Source organism: Macaca thibetana, chromosome 7, assembly GCF_024542745.1.
Source record: "Macaca thibetana thibetana isolate TM-01 chromosome 7, ASM2454274v1, whole genome shotgun sequence".
In the NCBI taxonomy this organism is placed as follows: domain Eukaryota; kingdom Metazoa; phylum Chordata; class Mammalia; order Primates; family Cercopithecidae; genus Macaca; species Macaca thibetana.
This window is the reverse complement of record NC_065584.1, coordinates 125,622,160-125,642,651: the sequence shown is the minus strand read 5'-3', so window position 1 is coordinate 125,642,651 and position 20,492 is coordinate 125,622,160. Positions and strand designations below refer to the sequence as shown.

The following is a 20,492-nucleotide window of genomic DNA, read 5'->3' as shown; positions in this document are numbered from 1 at the left end:
GGCATGAGCCACAGAACCTGGCCCCTTTTGAAAATTTTTTTTTTTTTTTTTTGAGATGGGGTCTCACTTTGTCGCCCGGTCTGGAGTGTAGTGGCGTGATCTCGGCTCACTGCAACCTCTGACACCGGGGTTCAAGCGATTCTCCTACCTCAGCCTCCCAAGTAGTTGGGATTACAGGCACCTGCCACTGCGCCTGGCTAATTTTTGATGTTTTAGTAGAGATGGGGTTTCACGCTCTTGGTCAGGCTGGTTTTGAACTCTTGACCTCATGATCCACCCGCCTTGGCCTCCCAAAGTGCTGGGATTACAGGCATGACCCACTGTGCCTGGCCTGAAAATTCTTTAGTAAGTTTGTTCTTAGTTGAAAATATGAGTGGAGCTGAGAAGAATAGTCCATGTGGGAGAAAAAATGAATGTCAGGGCAACTAAGAAGTGGGTATGATCATTCAAAGAGAAGGAAAAAGGATGAGGGACAAAGTGTTGGGGACCATCAGTGTATAAGGGGCAAGCAGAGGTGTAGAGACAGCTAGGGAGACTGGAAGGAGCAAATCAGGGAGCCACTGTAACAGGGATTATAAGAAAGTGTATTTCCAGGCAGGGTGGCTCACATCTGTAATCCCACGACTTTTGGGAGGCTGAGGTAGGAGGATGGCTTGAGCCCAGGAGTTTGAATCTAGCCTGGGCAACGTAGTAAGACCCAATCTCTACCAAAAAAAAGAATAGCCAGGCATGCTGGCACATGCCTGTTGTCCCAGCTACTCGGAAGGCTAAGGCAGGATTGCTTAAGCCCAGGTATTCGAGGCTGCAGCGAGCTAGGATTGTGCCACTGCACTCTAGCCTGTAAGACCGTCTCAATTAACAACAACAACAAAAAAACGTATTAAAATCACTGAGGCCTGAATTTAAATCCTGACTGTTTTTTGCTAGCAGTGGAACCTTGAGCTAGTTATTCAACCTTGCTGAGCCTCAGAGTCCTCCATAATTGAGACAATGAAATTCTTATTATGTTACTAGAAAATTGAATATAGGGAAATAGCATGATGTCTGGCTCAGAGTGCGTGCTCAATATGGTAGCTCTAGGTAATTAGTAGGAAAAGAACTAAACACGGTGTCCTGTAACTAAAGAAGAAAGAAGAGAAGGGTGGGCATGGTGGCTCACACCTGTAATCCCAGTACTTTGGGAGGTTGAGATGGGAGGATCACTTGAGGCCAGGAGTTAAAAAGAAAGGAGAGAACAGTATGGCCAAAGGTTGCAGGAAAGTCAAGGAAGATAAGGTTGCAAAACATTTTTTTGGATTTGACAAATAAGTAGTTGGTGATCTTTGACCCTGGTAGGAATATATTCAGTGCAATAGTGAGGGCGGAACTCAGTTATTTGGATTGCTGAGAGGTGTGGAAAAAGACCGCTGCTATGAATACTTCCATCTAGGAAAATGACAGCACATTGTGGACATGGCATTTAACCTTCTCCTAACTCCCTTATCTCCTCATAGGAGAACCAGGATTTGGATCATTGTCCTCGATGATACTTTTGAGTGTGTAGCATGACATGAAGCAGGGTGTGGTCACTAGAAGTTGTGGGCTGCCTTGGCCGGGCGCGGTGACTCACACCTGTAATCCCAGCACTTTGGGAGGCTGAGGCGAGTGGATCACGAGGTCGGGAGATTGAGACCATCCTGGCTAACACGGTGAAACCCGTCTCTACTAAAAAATATAAAACATGGTGGCTCGCCTATAGTCTGAGCTACTCGGGAGGCTGAGGCAGGAGAATTGCTTGAACCCGGGAGGCAGAAGTTGCAGTGAGCCAAGATCGTGCTACTGCACTCCAGCCTGTGTGACAGAACGAGACTCAAAAAAAAAAAAGAAGTTGTGGGCTGCCTTAAATTTTTTTTCTGGAGTTAAGTGGAGTAAAAATAAATAGAAATATAATTAATAGACAGTCCTTAGCCCCAAAGGCCTTAGAATATTCTCAGGAGAATTTTAAATTCAGTGTACTATACTTTTTAGTTTCTCCTGGACCTTAATGGGGTTTCCCTTGTTTTTTTATACTACTTGTTTAAAGGCTGCAGCTTTGTCATTTATTATTGACTCTTCATTCCTTGGGGGAAGATTTGGAGATTTTTTTCGTGATTTTTTTTTTAAATAAAACTCAGACTTGGGAAATTTTGAGAGGCATCATATTTTCTTAGAGTTTTAGGAAAATATTATTTTTTATTAACCGAATGAATTGTTTTCTGTAACAGTGAAGAATGTGGAGACAGGTCGAAGTGTCCCAGGAGTGCAGTTGTTTTTTGGGCATGAGATTGTGAATGGTGAGACCCCCATGTTCCTTGAATGCTGGTACTGAGATTTCATTCCAATATTTGATAATGTCTTGCCTTTAATGTTGCGCTTATGAATTCTTAAAGTTGGTATTTGAGAATGGATCCTTCTTACTGCTTCTGTGGGTACTCTATGAGTAAAAGGGTCTTATAGAATGATAATCATTTGGTTTTACAATGTCAGGTCTGCTGGTGATTATCACTATAGACTCGGACCAGCAGGCAGTTAGGAACGTGAACAGGAAGGGATTGTCTTGCTAAGCAAGCTGCTTAAAATTCACAGTCCGTTCACAATTCCTCATCCAAAACCTTGGGGCCAAATGTCCAGAATCAAGAATTTTTCTGGATTTTTGGAAAATGTAATGGAGTATACGCTGTTTATATTACATAACACCTCCAGAAAGTCGGGCAGTACTCTATAATCAACACATTTTTCCAGAGAAATTGGTGGACAGTCATACTAAGTGGAATAAAATCAGACTATAAGGCTGGGCACGGTGGCTCATGCCTGTAATCCCAGCACTTTGGGAGGCCGAGGTGGGTGGATTATGAGGTCAGGAAATCGAGACCATCCTGGCTAACACAGTGAAACCCCGTCTCTACTAAAAATGTAAAAAATTAGCCGGGCGTGGTGGTGGTCGCCTATAGTCCCAGCTACTCGGGAGGCTGAGGCAGGAGAATGGTGTGAACCCGGGAGGCGTAGCTTGCAGTGAGCCGAAATCGCGCCACTGCACTCCAGCCTGGGTGACAGAGCAAGACTCTGTCTCAAAAAAAAAAAAAAAAAAAAAAGTGGCCGGGCGCGGTGGCTCAAGCCTGTAATCCCAGCACTTTGGGAGGCCGAGACGGGCGGATCACGAGGTCAGGAGATCGAGACCATCCTGGCTAACACGGTGAAACCCCGTCTCTACTAAAAAAAAATACAAAAAACTAGCCGGGCGAGATGGTGGGCGCCTGTAGTCCCAGCTACTCGGGAGGCTGAGGCAGGAGAATGGCATAAACCCGGGAAGTGGAGCTTGCAGTGAGCTGAGATGCGGCCACTGCACTCCAGCCTGGGCGACAGAGCAGACTCCGTCTCAAAAAAAAAAAAAAAAAAAAAAAAAAAAAAAAAAATCGGACTGTAAATAGCTTTATCAGGTCAAGTTTTGCCACCAAGAGTTACAACAAAATTTTGGTTTTCAGAGCTTTTCAGATTTTGGAATGGCAGGAAGCAGCCCTATTCTTTATTTCTGCTAACACAAACCATTTAGCAAGAGTAAGTACAATTGTTTGCCTGAAAGAGTAGCTGTAGAAGCTCATCAGTGTGCTTTATACATGTCAAGTAGGACAAGAGAAAGCAAGAACATTTCTTACTTTCAGGAACTCAGGAGCTTTGTGCTTCTGCCTTTTAAGGAGTACAGATCAGGAGCTGGATAGAAGGAGTGGAGGAATGAGCACTCTGGGACCTCTTAGGACTGTGCATCTCTCACTTTGGGGCAGATCTGAAGAAAGGAAAGGACTCCTGTAAATGAGAGTTTACTACTGCTTGAAAGATTGCTTTGCTTTGTGAGAAAACTAGAATTTAGGAGGAAACGAAAATCTCACCAAATTAATGACTGCCAATCCAGAGCCACTTCAGGGAATACAAGTCTGGACAGCTACCTATTTCTTTCTCATTGCGTATGCTGTCATGAACACTCTGTCCCTTGAATACGCTTTTATAATGGCAAGGATAGTGGTGGTAGTTGGAGTTCTTAATTGTGTTTTCACTATCGGCCTTTGCAGTGAAACAGAGCTCTGGATTGGAGCAAAGCTAGGCTGTGAATGGGTTTGTAGAGAGAAGTGAAGGAATCACTGCTATCGTCTCCCCAACTCAGGAGGCTGATGACTGACCAGCTTTATGATCTATACGCATGGAATTCATCACCTGCTAAATTCTTCTCCAGGATTTGGTCTTCGTTCATACTTTTTTTGAGACAGATTCTCAGTCTGTCACTCAGGCTGGAGTGCAGTGGTGCGAACTTGTCTCACTGCAACCTTTGCCCCTGGGATTTCAAGCAATTCTCCTGCCTCATCCTCTCCAGGAGCTGGGATTACAGGCGTGTGCCACCAGACCCAGCTTTTTTTTTTTTTTTGTATTTTTAGTAGAAACGGGGTTTCACCATGTTGGCCAGGTTGGTCTCAAACTCCTGACCTCAAATGATTCGCCCCCCTCGGCCTCCCAAAGTGATGAGATTACAGGCATGAGCCACTGCACCTAGCCCAATTTTTGTATTTTTGTTTAGTAGAGGCACAGGGTTTCGTTATGTTGGCCAGGCTGGTCTCGAACTCCTGACCTCAGTTGATTTGCCTGCCTCAGCTTCCCTGAGTGCTGGGATTATAGGCTTTGTTCATAATTTTTAAGCTCTAAGGATAGTCATTTCTTTCTTTGTCCTGTGGCCCAATCAACCATGGAGGAGTCTTCCCCAAAAGTACCTTGGATAAAAATTGTCAAGATGAAGGATAATAATGGCTAATCAGCATTTTTCAGTCAATTTTACCTTTTCTCTGCTCCAGATTCAGTATTTCTAGATAGTACAGAAAAAAGAGACTTTTGAAACATAGAGGCTTTTTGCTTGAAAAGTACCTAAATGAGGCCAGGTGTGGTGGCTCACACCTGTAATCCCAGCACTTTGGGTGGCTGAGGTGAGCGGATCACGAGGTCAAGAGATTGAGACCCATCCTGGCCAACATGGTGAAACCCCCTCTCTACCAAAAATACAAAAATTAGCTGTGCGTGGTGGCGTGCATGCCTATAGTCCCAGGCATGGGACTTGGGAGGCTGAGGCAGGAATATTGCTTGAACCTGGGAGGTGGAGGTTGCAGTCAGCCGAGATCGGACCCCTGCACTCCAACCCAGGTGACAGTACAAGACCTCGTCTCAAAAAAAAAAAAAAAAAAGGCCAGGCGCGGTGGCTCAAGCCTGTAATCCCAGCACTTTGGGAGGCCGAGACGGGCGGATCACAAGGTCAGGAGATCGAGACCATCCTGGCTAACACGGCGAAACCCCATCTCTACTAAAAACACAAAAAATTAGCCGGGCGAGGTGGCAGGGCCTGTGGTCCCAGCTACTCGGGAGGCTGAGGCAGGAGAATGGCGGGAACCCGGGAGGCGGAGCTTGCAGTGAGCTGAGATCTGGCCACTGCACTCCAGCCTGGGCGACAGAGCGAGACTCCGTCTCAAAAAAAAAAAAAAAAAAGGGAAAACCCTCAAACAGCACACCATGTGCGGGAAGGTGCATTAAGATTAGGATGAGTGGGAAAGAAATCTCTAGAGCTAATTTGACCACAAAGGTTCCCTAGAACAAAAAGGGTGAAGGGGATATATAGAAAGGTTCCTAATCGTTCTAGATAACCAAGAAGCTTTGTAGGGATAGAATATTGAGAGTCTTTGGTACTTTAGATGATCTCTTCTGTTGTATTTATTGCTGGCCAGTAAAAGCCTCTGTGGACTAACATTTCATTTCCAACTATTGTTTGCAGTACATGGTTAAACTGGGAGTGTGTGGGTAGTGGAGTAGTTGATTGATTTCTGATTGGAAACTCTGTTGGAAGCCATTTGGTTATTTTACAGTAGAACTACTAGATGAAGTGGAACAAGGCTCAGTGAGAGAAAAAGCATCTTCTGTTAGGTAAGATGGAATAATTTTCTTAATTATGATGTTTCCCAAATGTGCACATTAGGGTAGAAAGCCTTAACTCTAATTCACCAGCCGCTTAATTCCTTGGCATAAGGAAATAGAAATGAGAAGAAATATATAGGTGTTTTCTTCCATTGTTAGATAGCGCCCTCAAGTCAGTGTAATCAGTGGACAAATGGGTCCTCTAGTTAATGAAGGACCACTGTCCTTAATGTTAATGTGTGGCAAAATCTGTGTGTGGTGTCAATGACAAAGAACAAGTTCACCCAAATATTGTTTCTTGTAAGGATAGTCTAAATGCAGAAAGAACCCGGAAGGAGAAAATGAAGGTTGAAGACCTAAATGCATGTGAGCCTGCTTCTCCTGCCCCTGAAGCACCAACTACCTCTCTGCTGAATGACCTCAAGTACAGCCCATCAGGTGAGTATAGGGGCTCTGAATTTTTTCTTTTCTTTCTTTCTTTTTCTTTTTTTTTTGAGACGGAGTTTCACTCTTGTTGCCTAGGCTGCAGTGCAATGGCGTGATCTTGGCTCACTGCAGCCTCTGCCTCCTGGGTTCAAGCGATTATCCTGCCTCTGCCTCCCAAGTAGCTGGGATTACAGGCATGCGCCACCACGCCTGGCTAATTTTGTGTTTTTAGTAGAGACAGGGTTTTTCCATGTTGGTCAGGTTGGTCTCAAACTCCTGACCTCAGGTGATCCGCCCACCTCGGCCTGCTAAAGTGCTGGGATTACAGGTGTGAGCCACCGCGTCCGGCCGAGGCTCTGAATTTTCTAGGCTCTCTCTCTTTTTTTTTTTTTGAATCAAGTCAGTCAAATTCAACTAGGCTCTCTTTACTGTTTAGAGTTGGTATAACCCTGAATCAAGATTCTCTACAGAATGCTCAGCTGAGCCATTGCTTCTAGGTTCTGAATTAAGATAAAATATTGTGATTCATTTGTTTATTTAATAATTGAGTGCATACTGTGTGTGTACTCATTTATTGGGGTACACTCATTCATTGGGGATTCTGAAGTATGGTATCTCTTCCCTTATTGAGCAGCAAACACATGCTAAATAAGATAATAAGTATGGCCGGGCGCGGTGGCTCACGCCTGTAATCCCAGCACTTTGGGAGGCCGAGGCGGGCGGATCAGGAGGTCAGGAGATCGAGACCATCCTGGCTAACACCGTGAAACCCCGTCTCTACTAAAAATACAAAAAATTAGCCGGGCGTGGTGGCGGGTGCCTGTAGTCCCAGCTACTCGGGAGGCTGAGGCAGGAGAATGGCGGGAACCCGGGAGGCGGAACTTGCAGTGAGCTGAGATCGTTCCACTGCACTCCAGCCTGGGTGACATAGCGAGACTCTGTCTCAAAAAAAAAAAAAAAGATAAATAAGTAAAATATATACTATAATAGTGCCAAATACTAGGGAGGAAAAAAATGGAAGAGAAGTAGTATGTAGGGAGGGTGGTTTTGCAATTTTAGGGTATCCAGGACAAGTCTTGCTGAAATGATAACATTTGCATAAAGGCCTGAAGGAGGTGAGGGATCAAGCTTTAGAGATATCTTGGGGAAATGTGCTTTAGGCTGAAAAAAAAAAAAAATTACAAAGACACTGAGGTAGGAACATGCCAGGATCTTGAAGGAACAGCAAGGAGATCAGAGCAGCTGAAGCAGGGAGAGAAGCAGTAGGTGAGATGGGACCGGTGAGTCAAAGAGGAGTTTGTAGAGCTTTGTGGGGACTTAAACTTTTTTTTTCTGGAGACAGAGTCTTGCTGTGTCCTCCAGGCTAGAGTGCAGTGGTGCGATCTTGGCTCACTGCAATCTCTACCTCCCATGTTCAAGTGATTCTCCTGCCTCAGCCTCCTCAGTAGCTGGGATTACAAGCATGTGCCACCACGCCTGGCTAATTTTTTTTTTTTTTTTTTTTTTGAGACAGAGTCTCGCTCTGTCGCCCAGGCTGGAGTGCAGTGGCGCAATCTCGGCTCACTGCAAGCTCCGCCTCCCGGGTTCACGCCATTCTCCTGCCTCAGCCTCCTGAGTAGCTGGGACTACAGGCGCCCGCCACCGCGCCCGGCTAATTTTTTGTATTTTTAGTAGAAACGGGGTTTCACCGTGGTCTCAATCTCCTGACCTTGTGATCCGCCCACCTCGGCCTCCCAAAGTGCTGGGATTATAGGCGTGAGCCACCGCGCCCGGCATTCTTTTTTTTTTTTTTTTTTTTGAGATGGAGTCTTGCTCTGTCACCGAGATTGGAGTGCAGTGGCACGATCTTGGCTCACTGCAACCTTCACCTGCCAGGTACAAGCGATTCTCCTGCCTCATCCTCCCGAGTAGCTGGGACTGCAGGCGTGCCCACTGTGCCTGGCTAATTTTTGTATTTTTAGTAGAGATGGGGTTTCACCATGTTAGCCAGGCTGATCTCAAGCTCCTGACCTTGTGATATGCCCGCCTAAGCCTCCCCAAGTGCTGGATTACAGGCATGAGCCAGCGCGCCCAACTGGGACTTAAACTTTACCTTGAAATGAGAGGAGAAGCCATTGTGGCGTTTTGGGTTTTGTTTTATTTTGTTTTGTTTGTTTGTTTGTTTTTTTCATTAAAAACAAAACAGGGCCAGGCATAGTGGCTCATGCCTGTAATCCCAGCACTTAGGGAGGCCAAGGTGGGAGGACTGCTTGAAGCCAGGAGTTCAAGACCAGCCTGGGCACCATAGTGGAACCCTATCTCTATTAAAAAAAATAAAATAAGACTGGGCATGGTGGCTCATGCCTGTAATCCCAGCACTTCAGGGGGCTGAGGTGGGCGGATTGTGCAGACCGCCTGAGCCCAGAAGCTCAAGACCAGCGTGGGCAACATGGTGAAACCCCATCTCAATTTAAATAAAATATTAACAAATTTTGACTGGACGCAGTGGCTCACACCTGTAATCCCAGCACTTTGGGAGGTTGAGGCAGGTGGATCACCTGAGGTCAGGAGTTCAAGACCAGCCTGGCTAATGTGGCAAAACCCCGTCTCTACTAAAAATACAAAAATTAGCTGGGCTTGGTGGTGGGCGCCTGTAATCCCAGCTACTCAGGAGGCTGAGATGGGAGAATTGCTTGAAACCGGGAGGCAGAGGTTGCAGTGAGCCGAGATTGTGCCATTGTACGCCAGCCTGGGCAACAAGAGTGAAACTCTGTCTTAAAAAAAAAAAAAAAAAAAAAAAGTGTATGCCTTGAAGTATTCAAGATATAAACCTATGAGGAGGGAAACATTACTGGATTATCACAGGACATGTAAACAGTTCAGTTTGTAAGATTATCATTGGTGGGGTTTTTGTTTATTCTGATTTGACAAACAAGATGTTAATTAGTGTTCACTGTGTGATGGGCTAATGCAGGTGATAATGAAATAACATTAGACATTTGAGTTGCAATAGAGTAGGAATATATGAGTGTGGCCAAAATTAGTGGGAAAGCTATTCTGTTGCTGAGGAAGAGAAATATATCTAATGCGATCCTTGTCCTGTAGAGGAAGAGGAGGTGACATACACCGTCATTAATCAATTCCAGCAGAAGTTTGGTGCTGCAGTAAGTATTGTCCTCAATCATTACTAGTATTGCCTGTATGTAGGTATCATGTCTGTGTCTCATAAATTTCTTTATTATAAGATTTTTGATTTTTTTTTCCTATTAATTCAACGTAGTATTTGGTGGCTGCTATATGCCAGGCACTGTTCTGAGATCTGGAGTAAAACCATAATCAAGACAAAGTTCCAGCGCTCCAGGAGCTTATAATTCTAATGCAAGACAATAAACAAACGCTTATATTTTAGGTGGCAGTAAGTGCTGGGAATAAAAATAAAGCATGTTATGGGGACTAGAGTGACAAGGAGGTCCTATTTTATGTGGGATAGACAGAGAAAACATCTCTAAGCAGGTGACATTAGAACAAAGACTTGAGTAAGTAAGGGAACCATGTAGATATCAAAGTGGAGAACTTAAAGGCTGGACGCTGTGGATCACATCTGTAATCCCAGCACTTTGGGAGGCTGAGGCAGGCGGATCATGAGGTCAAGAGATAGAGACCATCCTGGCTAACACGGTGAAACCCCGTCTCTACTGAAAATACAAAAAACTAGCCAGGCGTGGTGGCAGGCGCCTGTAGTCCCAGCTACTCAGGAGGCTGAGGCAGGAAAATGGCGTGAACCTGGGAGGCGGAGCTTGCAGTGAGCTGAGATCGCGCCACTGCACTCCAGCCTGGGGGACAGAGCGAGACTCCGTCTCAAAAAAAAAAAAAAAGTGAAGAACTTAAAAGTGGAATTAGCAAGCACAAAGGCCCTGAGGCTGAAATATTCCTAGCTTGTGTGGATGAACAGCAGGGAGGTCAGTGTGACAGGACCACAGTGAAGAAGAATGGTAGGGGATGGAAGAGGGCAGGAGGCAGTTCACTTAGGGCTTTCTAGACATTGTAAACATTTTGAGTTTGACTTGAGTGAGATGGAAAGCCATTGGCAGTTTCAGAGAAGAGTCAGAATTTTTTATTTATGTTTTTTTTTGAGATGGAGTCTCGCCCTGTGGCCCAGGCTGGAGTTCGGTGGGACAATCTTGGCTCACCTCGACCTCCGCCTCCCAGGTTCAAGCAATTCTTCTGGCTCAGCCTCCCAAGAAGCTGGGATTACAGGCATGCACTAGCACGCCCAGCTAATTTTTGTATTTTTAGTAGTAGAGATGGGGTTTTGCCATGTTGGCCAGGCTGGTCTCAAACTCCTGACCTCAGGTGATCCGCCTGTCTCAACCTCCCAAAGTGCTGGGATTACAGGCATGAGCCACTACACCTGGCCCATGGATGCATTTTTTTTTTTTTTTTTTTTTTTTTTTGAGACGGAGTCTCACTCTGTCGCCTGGGCTGGAGTGCAGTGGCCGGATCTCAGCTCACTGCAAGCTCCGCCTCCCGGGTTTATGCCATTCTCCTGCCTCAGCCTCCTGAGTAGGTGGGACTACAGGCGCCCACCACCTTGCCCGGCCAGTTTTTTGCATTTTTTAGTAGAGACGGGGTTTCACCATGTTAGCCAGGATGGTCTCAATCTCCTGACCTCGTGATCCACCCGTCTCGGCCTCCCAAAGTGCTGGGATTACAGGCTTAAGCCACCGCACCCGGCCTATGGATGCATTCTTAAAATGAGAGTTAGCTATCAACAGGTTATTTTTTAAGTCTGAACTGAAGATTTTTATAAAAAAAAAATAGTATTATTGAGATATGATCCATGTGCCATACAATTTATTTAGTTAAAATGTACAACTCACTTGCTTTTAGTATATTCACAGAGTTGTACATAAAGCAACATAATAAATTTTAGAATATTTTCAATATACCAGAAAGAAACCTCACACCCCTTATCCACCACTCCTAATCACTCCTCAGCCCCTGGCAACCACTAAAACTGCCTGGCCAACATGGCGAAACCCCATTTCTACTAAAAATACAAAAATTAGCTGGGTGTGGTGGCAGGTACTTGTAATCCCAGCTACTGGGGGGTCTGAGAGGGAGGAGGTGGAGGTTATAGTGAGCTGAGATCATGCCACTGTACTCCAGCCTGGGAGACAGTGAGACTCTGTCTCAAAAAACAACAAACAAAACAGGCCGGGCACGGTGGCTCGCGCCTGTAATCCCAGCACTTTGGGAGGCCAAGATGGGTGAATCACGAGGTCAGGAGTTCAAGACCAGCCTGACCAACATGGTGAAACTGTCTCTACTAAATACACAAAAATTGGCTGGGTGTGGTGGTGCGCACCTGTATTCCCAGCTACTCAGGAGGCTGAGGCAGGAGAATTGCTTGAATCCAGGAGGCGGAGGTTGCAGTGAGCCGAGATCACGCCACTGCACTCCAGCCTGGGTGACAGAGTGAGACTCTATCTCAAAAAAATAAATAAATAAATAAAAATAAGTAAATAAATAAATAAAATAATAAAATATGTAGTTTTTTTGACAGGCTTTGTTTATTTAGCATAATGCTTTCAAGGTTCATCCACATTGTAGCTTATATGAGTATTTCACTTATTTTTATTGCCAAATAATATTCCTTATAAATTAAAACAAATTTTTTTTTGAGACAGGGTCTTTCTGTGTCACCCAGGTTGGAGTACAGTGGCATCACAGTTCACTGCAGCCTGGACCTCCTGGGCTCAAGCAATCCTCCCACCTTAGCCTCGCAAGTAGTTGGGACTACAGGCATGTGCCACAACATTTGGCTAATTATTTTATATTTTTTGTAGAGACAACGTCTCATTATGTTGCCTAGGCTGGTCTCAAACTATTGGGCTCAAGCAATCCACCTGCCCCGGCTTCCCAAAGTGCTGGGATTACAAGCATGAGACACCACAGCCAGCCACCAAATCATATTCTATTCTATGAATATACTACATTTTATTTATCCATTCACCATTTGATGGACATTTGGGTTGTTTCTTCTTTTTGGTTATTGTGAATAATGCTACTATGAACATTCATGGACAAGTTTTTGTGTGGATGATTTTATTTCTCTTGGGTAGTTACCTAGGAGTGAAATTGCTAGATCATATGGTAACTCTGTGTTTAACTTTTTTGAGGAATGGCCAGACTTTTTTCCAAAGCTGTTGTACCATTTTACATTTCTACCAGCAGTCTGTGAGGGTTCCAATTTCTTTACATCCTTGCCAACACTTATCTGTAATTTTGAGTATAGCCATCCTAGTGGGTATGAAGTGGTATCTTATTGTGGTTTTGATTTGCATTTCTGTGATGGCTAATGATGTTGAACATTTCCATGAGCTTACTAGCCATTTGTATAACTTCTTTGGAGAAACATCTATTTAGATCATTTGCCTTTTTTTTTTGAGACAGAGTCTTGCTTGGTAGCCCAGGCTGGAGTGCAGTGGCATGATCTTGGCTCACTGCAACCTCCACCTCCTAGGATCTCAAGCAATCCTCCCACCTCAGCCTCCTGAGTAACTTGGACTATAGGCATGTACCACCATGCCCAGCTCTTTTTTTTTTTTTTTTTGAGAGATGAGGTCTTGCTATGTTCCCCAAGCTGGTCTTGAACTCCTGGACTCAAGCAGTCTGTCTTCCTCAGCCTCCCAAAGTACTGGGATAACAGGCGTGAGCCACTGCACCCAGCCTTAATTTTTATATTTTGTGTAGAGACAGTTTCTCACTATGTTGCCCAGGCTGGTCTCAAACTCCTGGGCTCAAGCAATCTGTCCTCCTCAGCCTCCCTCAGTGCTGGGATTACAGGCATGAGCCACCGTGCCCAAACCTTTTCCTATTTTTTAATTGAGTTGTAATAATTATTTTTATCATTGAGTTGTAAGAATTATTTATGTATCAACAGATTATTTAAAGGGTCCATGATAACAATAAGAAAAAAATGAGGGTAAGAATTGTGGCCAGGCATGGTGGCTCACTCTTGTAATACCAGCACTTTTGGAGGCCAAGGCAGGCAGATCACTTGAGCCCAGGAATTAGAGACCAGCCTGGGCAACAAGGCAAAACCCACCTCTACAAAAAATACAAAAAATTAGCTGGGCATGGTGGCACAGGTCTGTAGTTCCAGCTGCCTGGGAGGCTGAGATGAGAGGATCAGCTGAGCCCGGGGGGTCGAGGCTGCAGGAAGCTAAAGTAGGAGGATAACTTGAGCCCAGGAGTTCATGCTGCAGTGAGCTATGATCTGCACTCCAGCCTGGAGGACAGCGTGAGACTGTCTCAAACAAAACAAAACAAAAACCAAAATAAAGCTTTTGCTCTGGAAGTTTGAAGAGGTAATTAGGAATTCTCATCAATAGAGAATGCAGCTTTTGTTGCCAGTTCCGCAGCCATCTTTGGTTGATTGGGGATGAAGCTGAAATTCAGTGCCATTTTCTCATCATTGATGAGAGATACTCAGAATTTAGAACACTTTGTGCTCTCTAAAGGGAGATATGTTGCTAGTGTAAATTACTATGCCTTTCTATTATTGAATAATTTACCTATAAAACGGGGAGAATCTTGTATCACCTAAAAGTTTTTATGAATGACTGATTAAGGATTATAGAATTATATAATGAAATAGGATAAGATTATAGATAATCAAAGAACAAGAGTGTGTACCTGGGGTACCATTATTTTGTTTTTTTGTGTTTTTTTTTTTTTTTTTTTTTTTGAAACGGAGTCTCGCTCTGTCGCCCACGCTGGAGTGCAGTGGCCCAATCTCAGCTCACTGCAAGCTCCGCCTCCCGGGTTCACGCCATTCTCCTGCCTCAGCCTCCCGAGTAGCTGGGACTACGGGCACCCGCCAACACGCCCGGTTAGTTTTTTTTTTTGTATTTTTTAGTAGAGATGGGGTTTCACCAGGTTAGCCAGGATGGTCTCGATCTCCTGACCTCGTGATCCACCCATCTCGGCCTCCCAAAGTGCTGGGATTACAGGCTTGAGCCACCGTGCCCGGCCTTTTTTTTTTTTTTTTTTTTTTTTTAACACAGGCTGAAGTGCATCATCATGGCTCACTGCAGCCTCAGCCTCCCAGGCTCAAGCGATCCTCCCACTTCAGCCTCCCGAGTAGCTGGGGCTACACTACAAGTGTGAACCATCATGCCTGGATAATTTTTTGTATTTTTTGTAGAGACGCTGCTTTGCCCAGGCTGATCTCAAACCCTTGGGGTCAAGCAATCCTCCTGCCTCAGCCTCCCAAAGTGCTCGTATTACAGGCATGAGCCACTGTGCCTGGCCACTGTTTCAGTTTTGAGTAATTCAGTGAATCCGTGGCTTTAAGAGACCTGAAGAGTCCTTGTTTCCGTCTTTCTGAGCAGTGGATACTCTGAGACTTAGCCACCACATATATTCCTTTCAGATATGGTAAATTGCCCTGTGTTAGGGCATGCCATAGTTTGCATGATGAATCTTGTCTTAAAGATTATAATTTTGGGCCGGGCGCGGTGGCTCAAGCCTGTAATCCCAGCACTTTGGGAGGCCGAGATGGGCGGATCACGAGGTCAGCAGATCGAGACCATCCTGGCTAACACGGTGAAACCCCGTCTCTACTAAAAAATACAAAAAAAAAAAAAAACTAGCCGGGCGAGGTGGCGGGCGCCTGTAGTCCCAGCTACTGGGGAGGCTGAGGCAGGAGAATGGCGGGAACCCAGGAGGTGGAGCTTGCAGTGAGCTGAGATCCGGCCACAGCACTCCAGCCTGGGCGACAGAGCGAGACTCCGTCTCAAAAAAAAAAAAAAAAAAAAAAAAAAAAAGATTATAATTTTGGTCCAGGTTTGGTGGCTCACACCTGTAATCCCAGCACTTTGGGAGGCCAAGGCGGGTGGATCACTTGAGGTCAGGAATTTGAGACCAGCCTGACCAACATAGTGACACTCTGTCACTCCTAAAAATACAAAATTAGCTGGGTGTGTTGGTGCATGCCTGTAATCCCAGCTATTTGGGAGGTTGAGGGAAAAGAATCACTTGAACCCGAGAGGTGGAGGTTGCAGTGAGCCAAGATCACGCCATTGCACTCCAGCCTGGGCAACAAGAGTGAAACTCTGTCTCAATTAAAAAAATAAAAACAGATTATGAGTCTTTCTCTGTAGCATCAGTGGTAACAAAAAGTGTCTGAGTTTTCAACTCTTATTGTCATTTGGGGTCTGAGTGATTTATTTTCCAGCTGTGGAATACTTTTGCTAAAACAAAAAAAAAAGAATCAGAAGTATTCAGTGCTGATTTATGTGTGTATGTAAAACATACTGTTTTGGATTAATCAAATTTTGTGAGTTTAACAAAGATGATGCACTTTGTTTACTGCTGACAATTGTACTTGTGCCAATAATGATGTTATCATGCCAACATTTATTCCCTGAAACTTTTTCCTTTCCTTCTTTTTCTTACCAGATACTCCATATCAAGAAGCAGAATGTCCTGAGTGTGGCAGCAGAAGGAGCGAATGTGTGTCGCCATGGCAAACTGTGCTGGCTGCAGGTCAAAGATTTTTGAAAACTTTTTGTTTTGAAGTAATTATAGAGCCACTGGTAGATTTTTTCTTTCTTTCTTTTTGAAAACTGTATTTTAGAGATGGGGTCTCACTCTGTCACCCAGGCCACAGTGCAGATCAGAGCTCACTGCAGCATTGAACTCCTGGGCTCATGCTGTCTATCCTGTCACTTTAGCCTCCTGAGTAGCTGGGACTACAGATGAGTGTCACCACACCCAGCCTTGTTTTTTTGAGATGGGGTCTTGCTGTGTTGCCCAGGCTGATCTCAAACTCCTGGCCTCATGTAATCCTCTTGCCTTAGACCCCCTAGTCACTGGGATTACAGGGATAGGCCGCTGCACCTGGCTCACTGGTAGATTTATTAATTGTTTTCTTTCTGTCACCCTAGTGTCATTGTTGCATAACTTGTTGGAATGTTCTTCCTTCTCCTGGTACTCAATTTATTCTTTTCAAAAGGAAAGAGCTTCTGTCTCCTGTAAGGAGAATCTATGAGATTCTTTTTTTTTTTTTTTTAAAGCTCAGTGGCAAGAATAGGTTCACTGTTAAACCGTCAGTGCTGTCTCTCAGGCTCTGCTGGAGGTCCTTCCCAGTTCTGTTCTGTCACCTTCGTTCTATGAAGAGTGTTGTCTCTTTTCATTCTGAGGTGGTAGCTTTCCAGAGCAGGTTTCTCACCACATCATTTTAGTTTCCCTGGACCTGGAAGATATCAAATGAGAGTCCCTATTATCATTACTATTATTATTATTTATTATTGTTATTATTATTATTTTGAGACAAAGTCTTGCTCTGTCATCCAGGCTGGGGTGCAATCTTGGCCCATTGCAACCTCCGCCTCCTGCGTTCAAGCGATTCTCCTGCCTCAGCCTCCTGGGTAGCTGGGATTATAGGGATGTGCCACCACACCTGGCTAATTTTTGTGTTTTTAGTAGAGACGGGGTTTCACCACGTTGGCCAGGCTGGTCACAAACTCCTGATCTCAAGTGATCCGCCCACCTTGGCCTCCCAAAGTGCTAAGATTACAGGCATGAGCCACCACCCTGGCCAATATTTTTTAAAAGTTCATAGTTAGCCTTGAAGAATAGCTAGAGGATGGATAGCCTTTGGGTCCCTCTTCCTTTACTTTTTTTGTTTTTTTTTCCAGAGATGAGGTCTTCCTATGTTGTCCAGGCTGGTCTCAAACTCCTGGTCTCAAGCGATCCTTCTGAGTCAGCCTTACTGCAAAGTGCTGAGGTTACAGGCTTGAGCCACTGCAGCTAGCCAAGCTTAGCTTTTAGATGACGAGGTTTGAATTAGCAGCACAATACAAATTACTTAAAACAACCCAAAACTTCCATCTACCAAAACAAAAGAGAGTAGTCTTCCTGGTAACACAGGTCTGGGCAGTTCTAGGTTATTTCCTAAATTGTCCCTTTTGGTTTCTGGGTATCAGAGGAACATGCAGTTGGCTATAGGTGTCCTTTTTCTTTTTCTTTTTTTTTTTTCCTTTTTCTTTTCTTTCCTTTCTTTGTTTTTTTTTGGTTTTTTTTTTTTTTTTTTTTTTTTTTTTTTTTTTTGAGACAGGGTCTTGCTGTGTTGCATGGGCTGGAATGCAGTGACACAATCTTGACTCACTACAACCTCCGCCTCCCAGGTTCAAGCGATTCTAGTGCCTCAGCCTCCTGAGTAGCTGGGATTACAGGCATGAGCCATCATGCCTGGCTAATTTTTGTCTTTTTAGTAGAGACGGGGTTTCACCATGTTGGCCAGGCTGGTCTCCAATTCCTGGCCTAAGGTGATCTGCCCACCTCAACCTCGCAGATTGCTGGGATTACAGGTGTGAGCCACTGTGCCTGGCCTACAGCTGTCCTCTCTGCAACTGGAAGCAAATTAATGGACACGTTTTCCCCAACCAGATCCCTGGGCTTGTGTGTTTAATTTTTTAAATAAAAGCATCGCGTGCACTTGTATTAAAAGCAAAAAATAAAAATAAAACTTATGAGAGAAAAAAAATCTCGGGCCGGGCGCGGTGGCTCAAGCCTGTAATCCCAGCACTTTGGGAGGCCGAGACGGGTGGATCACGAGGTCAGGAGATCGAGACCATCCTGGTGAACATGGTGAAACCCCGTCTCTACTAAAAAATACAAAAAACTAGCCGGGCGAGGTGGCGGCGCCTGTAGTCCCAGCTACTCGGGAGGCTGAGGCAGGAGAATGGTGTGAACCCGGGAGGCGGAGCTTGCAGTGAGCTGAGATCCGGCCACTGCACTCCAGCCTGGGCGACAGAGCCAGACTCAGTCTCAAAAAAAAAAAAAAAAAAAAAAAAAAAAAAAAAAAAAAAAAATCTCCACTCCATTTCAGAGGCACTCCTTTTTTTTTTTTTTGGGGGGGGGGGGGGGGGGGGGGATGGAATTTTGCTTTTGTTGCCCAGGCTGGAGTGCAGTGGCGCGATCTAGGCTCACCACAACCTCTGCCTCCCAGGTTCAAGCAATTCTCCTGCCTCAGCCTCCCGAGTAGCTGAGATTGCAGGCATGCGCCACCACACCCGGCTAATGTATTTTTAGTAGAGATGGGGTTTCTTCATGTTGGTCAGGCTGGTCTCGAACTCCCGACCTCAGGTGATCTGCCCACCTCGGCTTCCCAAAGTGCTGGGATTACAGGCATGAGCCACTGCACCTGGCCAGAGGCACTACTTGTTTTTGAGATGGAGTTTTGCTCTGTCGCCCAGGATAGAGTGCAGTGGCACAATCTCAGTTCACTGCAACCTCTGCCTCCTGGGTTCAAGCAATTCTCCTGCCTCAGCCTCCCAAGTAGCTGGGACTACAGGCGCCCACCACCACGCCTGGTTAATTTTTGTATTTTTAGTAAAGAGGGGGGGTTTCACCACATTGGCCAGGCTGGTCTCGAACTCCTGACCGTGTGATCCGCCTGCCTCGGCCTCCCAAAGTTCTGGGATTACAGGCATGAGCCACCGCGCCCAGCCCAGAGGCCCTACTTTTCTTTTTTTTTTAAAGAGTTGACTAGGCCAGGCACCGTGGCTATTCACCGTGGCAAGGTATGGGGGAAGGGGTGTGCCACCCACGCCCCCAGGAACCTGCCCCTGCTCAGCTATCCAGAGGCCCTGTGAATTTAGGCCTTTTCTTTTTTTTTTTGGACAGACTCTTTAAAATTAATAAAAAAAAAAAAGGGGGCCAGACATGGTGGTACACACCTGTAATCCCAGCACTTTGGGAGGCTGAGACAGGCGGATCACTTGTTTTTTTTTTGTGGTTTTTTTTTTTTTTTTTTGAGACTGAGTCTGGCTCTGTCGCCCAGGCTGGAGTACAGTGGCCGGATCTCAGCTCACTGCAAGCTCCGCCTCCCGGGTTTACGCCATTCTCCTGCCTCAGCCTCCCGAGTAGCTGGGACCACAGGCGCCCGCCACTTCGCCTGGCTAGTTTTTTGTATTTTTTAGTAGAGATGGGGTTTCACCGTGTTAGCCAGGAGGTCTCGATCTCCTGACCTCGTGATCCGCCCGTCTCGGCCTCCCAAAGTGCTGGGATTACAGGCTTGAGCCACTGCGCCCGGCCAAGGTGGATCACTTGTGTCGAAGAATTCAAGACCAGCCTTGGTAACATAAGGAGACCCCATTGCCATATTAAAGAAAAATTTTGGCTGGGCGTGGTTGCTCACGCATGTAATCCCAGGGAGGCCAAGGCAGGTGGATCACCTGAGGTCAGGAGTTCACTACCAGCCTGGCCAAAGTGGTGAAATCCCGTCTCTACTAAAAATACAAAATTAGCTGGGTGTGGTGGCGCGCACCTGTAATCCCAGCCACTTGGGAGACTGAGGCAGGAGAATTGCTCCTAGGAGATGGAGGTTGCAGTCAGCTGAGATCACGCCATTGCACTTCAGCCTGGGCAACAGATTGAAACTCCATCTCCAAAAAAAAAGTGGTGGCTCACGCCTGTAATCCCAGTACTTTGGGAGGCCTAGGTGAGTGGATCACCAAACCTATTCTCTACTAAAAATACAACAAATTACCTGGGCATGGTGGCAGGCACCTGTAATTGCAGCTACTTAGGAGGCTGAGGCAGGAGAATCGCTTGAACCAGGGAGGCAGAGGTTGCAGTGAGCTGAGATTGTGCCATTGCACTCCAGCCTGGGCAACAAGAGCGAAACTCCATCTCAAAAGAAGAAGTTTTGTTTTAATTAAAAAAGAAAAAGAGAGTCTATCTCTATCACCTAGGCTAGAGTTCAGTGGTACAAACACGGCTTACTGCAACCTGGAGCTCCTAGGCTCAAGTGATCCTCCCACCTCAGCCTCCCGAGTAGCTGGGATCACAGGTGCACCACCATGCTCAGCTGATTTTTAAATTTTTTGTACAGATGGGGTCTCCGTAAGTTTTCCAGGTGGTCTTGAACTCCTGGGTTCAAGAGATCCTCCTACCTTGGCCTCCCAAAGTACTTATGATTACAGGCGTGAACCACCTTGCCCAGCCTCCCTTTGGGGTTTTTAATGGAGGCATCATTATGTAGGCATAATTGATTAAGTCATTGGCCATTTGTGATCAACTTAACCTTCAGCCCCTTTCTCCTCCCTTGAAGT

General features: G+C 45.6%; 1 protein-coding gene across 4 annotated transcripts in view; it reads left to right on the top strand.

Annotated features, from left to right (window-relative positions):
* The window catches only part of EXD1 (exonuclease 3'-5' domain containing 1), a 48,545-nt gene that overhangs the window by 9,844 nt on the left and 18,209 nt on the right, over positions 1-20,492 (top strand). For 2 of the 4 annotated variants that reach the window (XM_050799483.1, XM_050799482.1), the window contains 5 exons: positions 2,244-2,312; positions 5,910-5,967; positions 6,269-6,396; positions 9,469-9,527; positions 15,832-15,918. In XM_050799483.1, the coding sequence (XP_050655440.1) occupies positions 2,244-2,312; positions 5,910-5,967; positions 6,269-6,396; positions 9,469-9,527; positions 15,832-15,918 (401 nt within the window). Of the gene's footprint in view, positions 1-2,243; positions 2,313-5,909; positions 5,968-6,263; positions 6,397-9,468; positions 9,528-15,831; positions 15,919-20,492 lie in introns of all 4 variants that reach the window. The other 2 variants (XM_050799485.1, XM_050799484.1) reach the window with 2 other exon arrangements.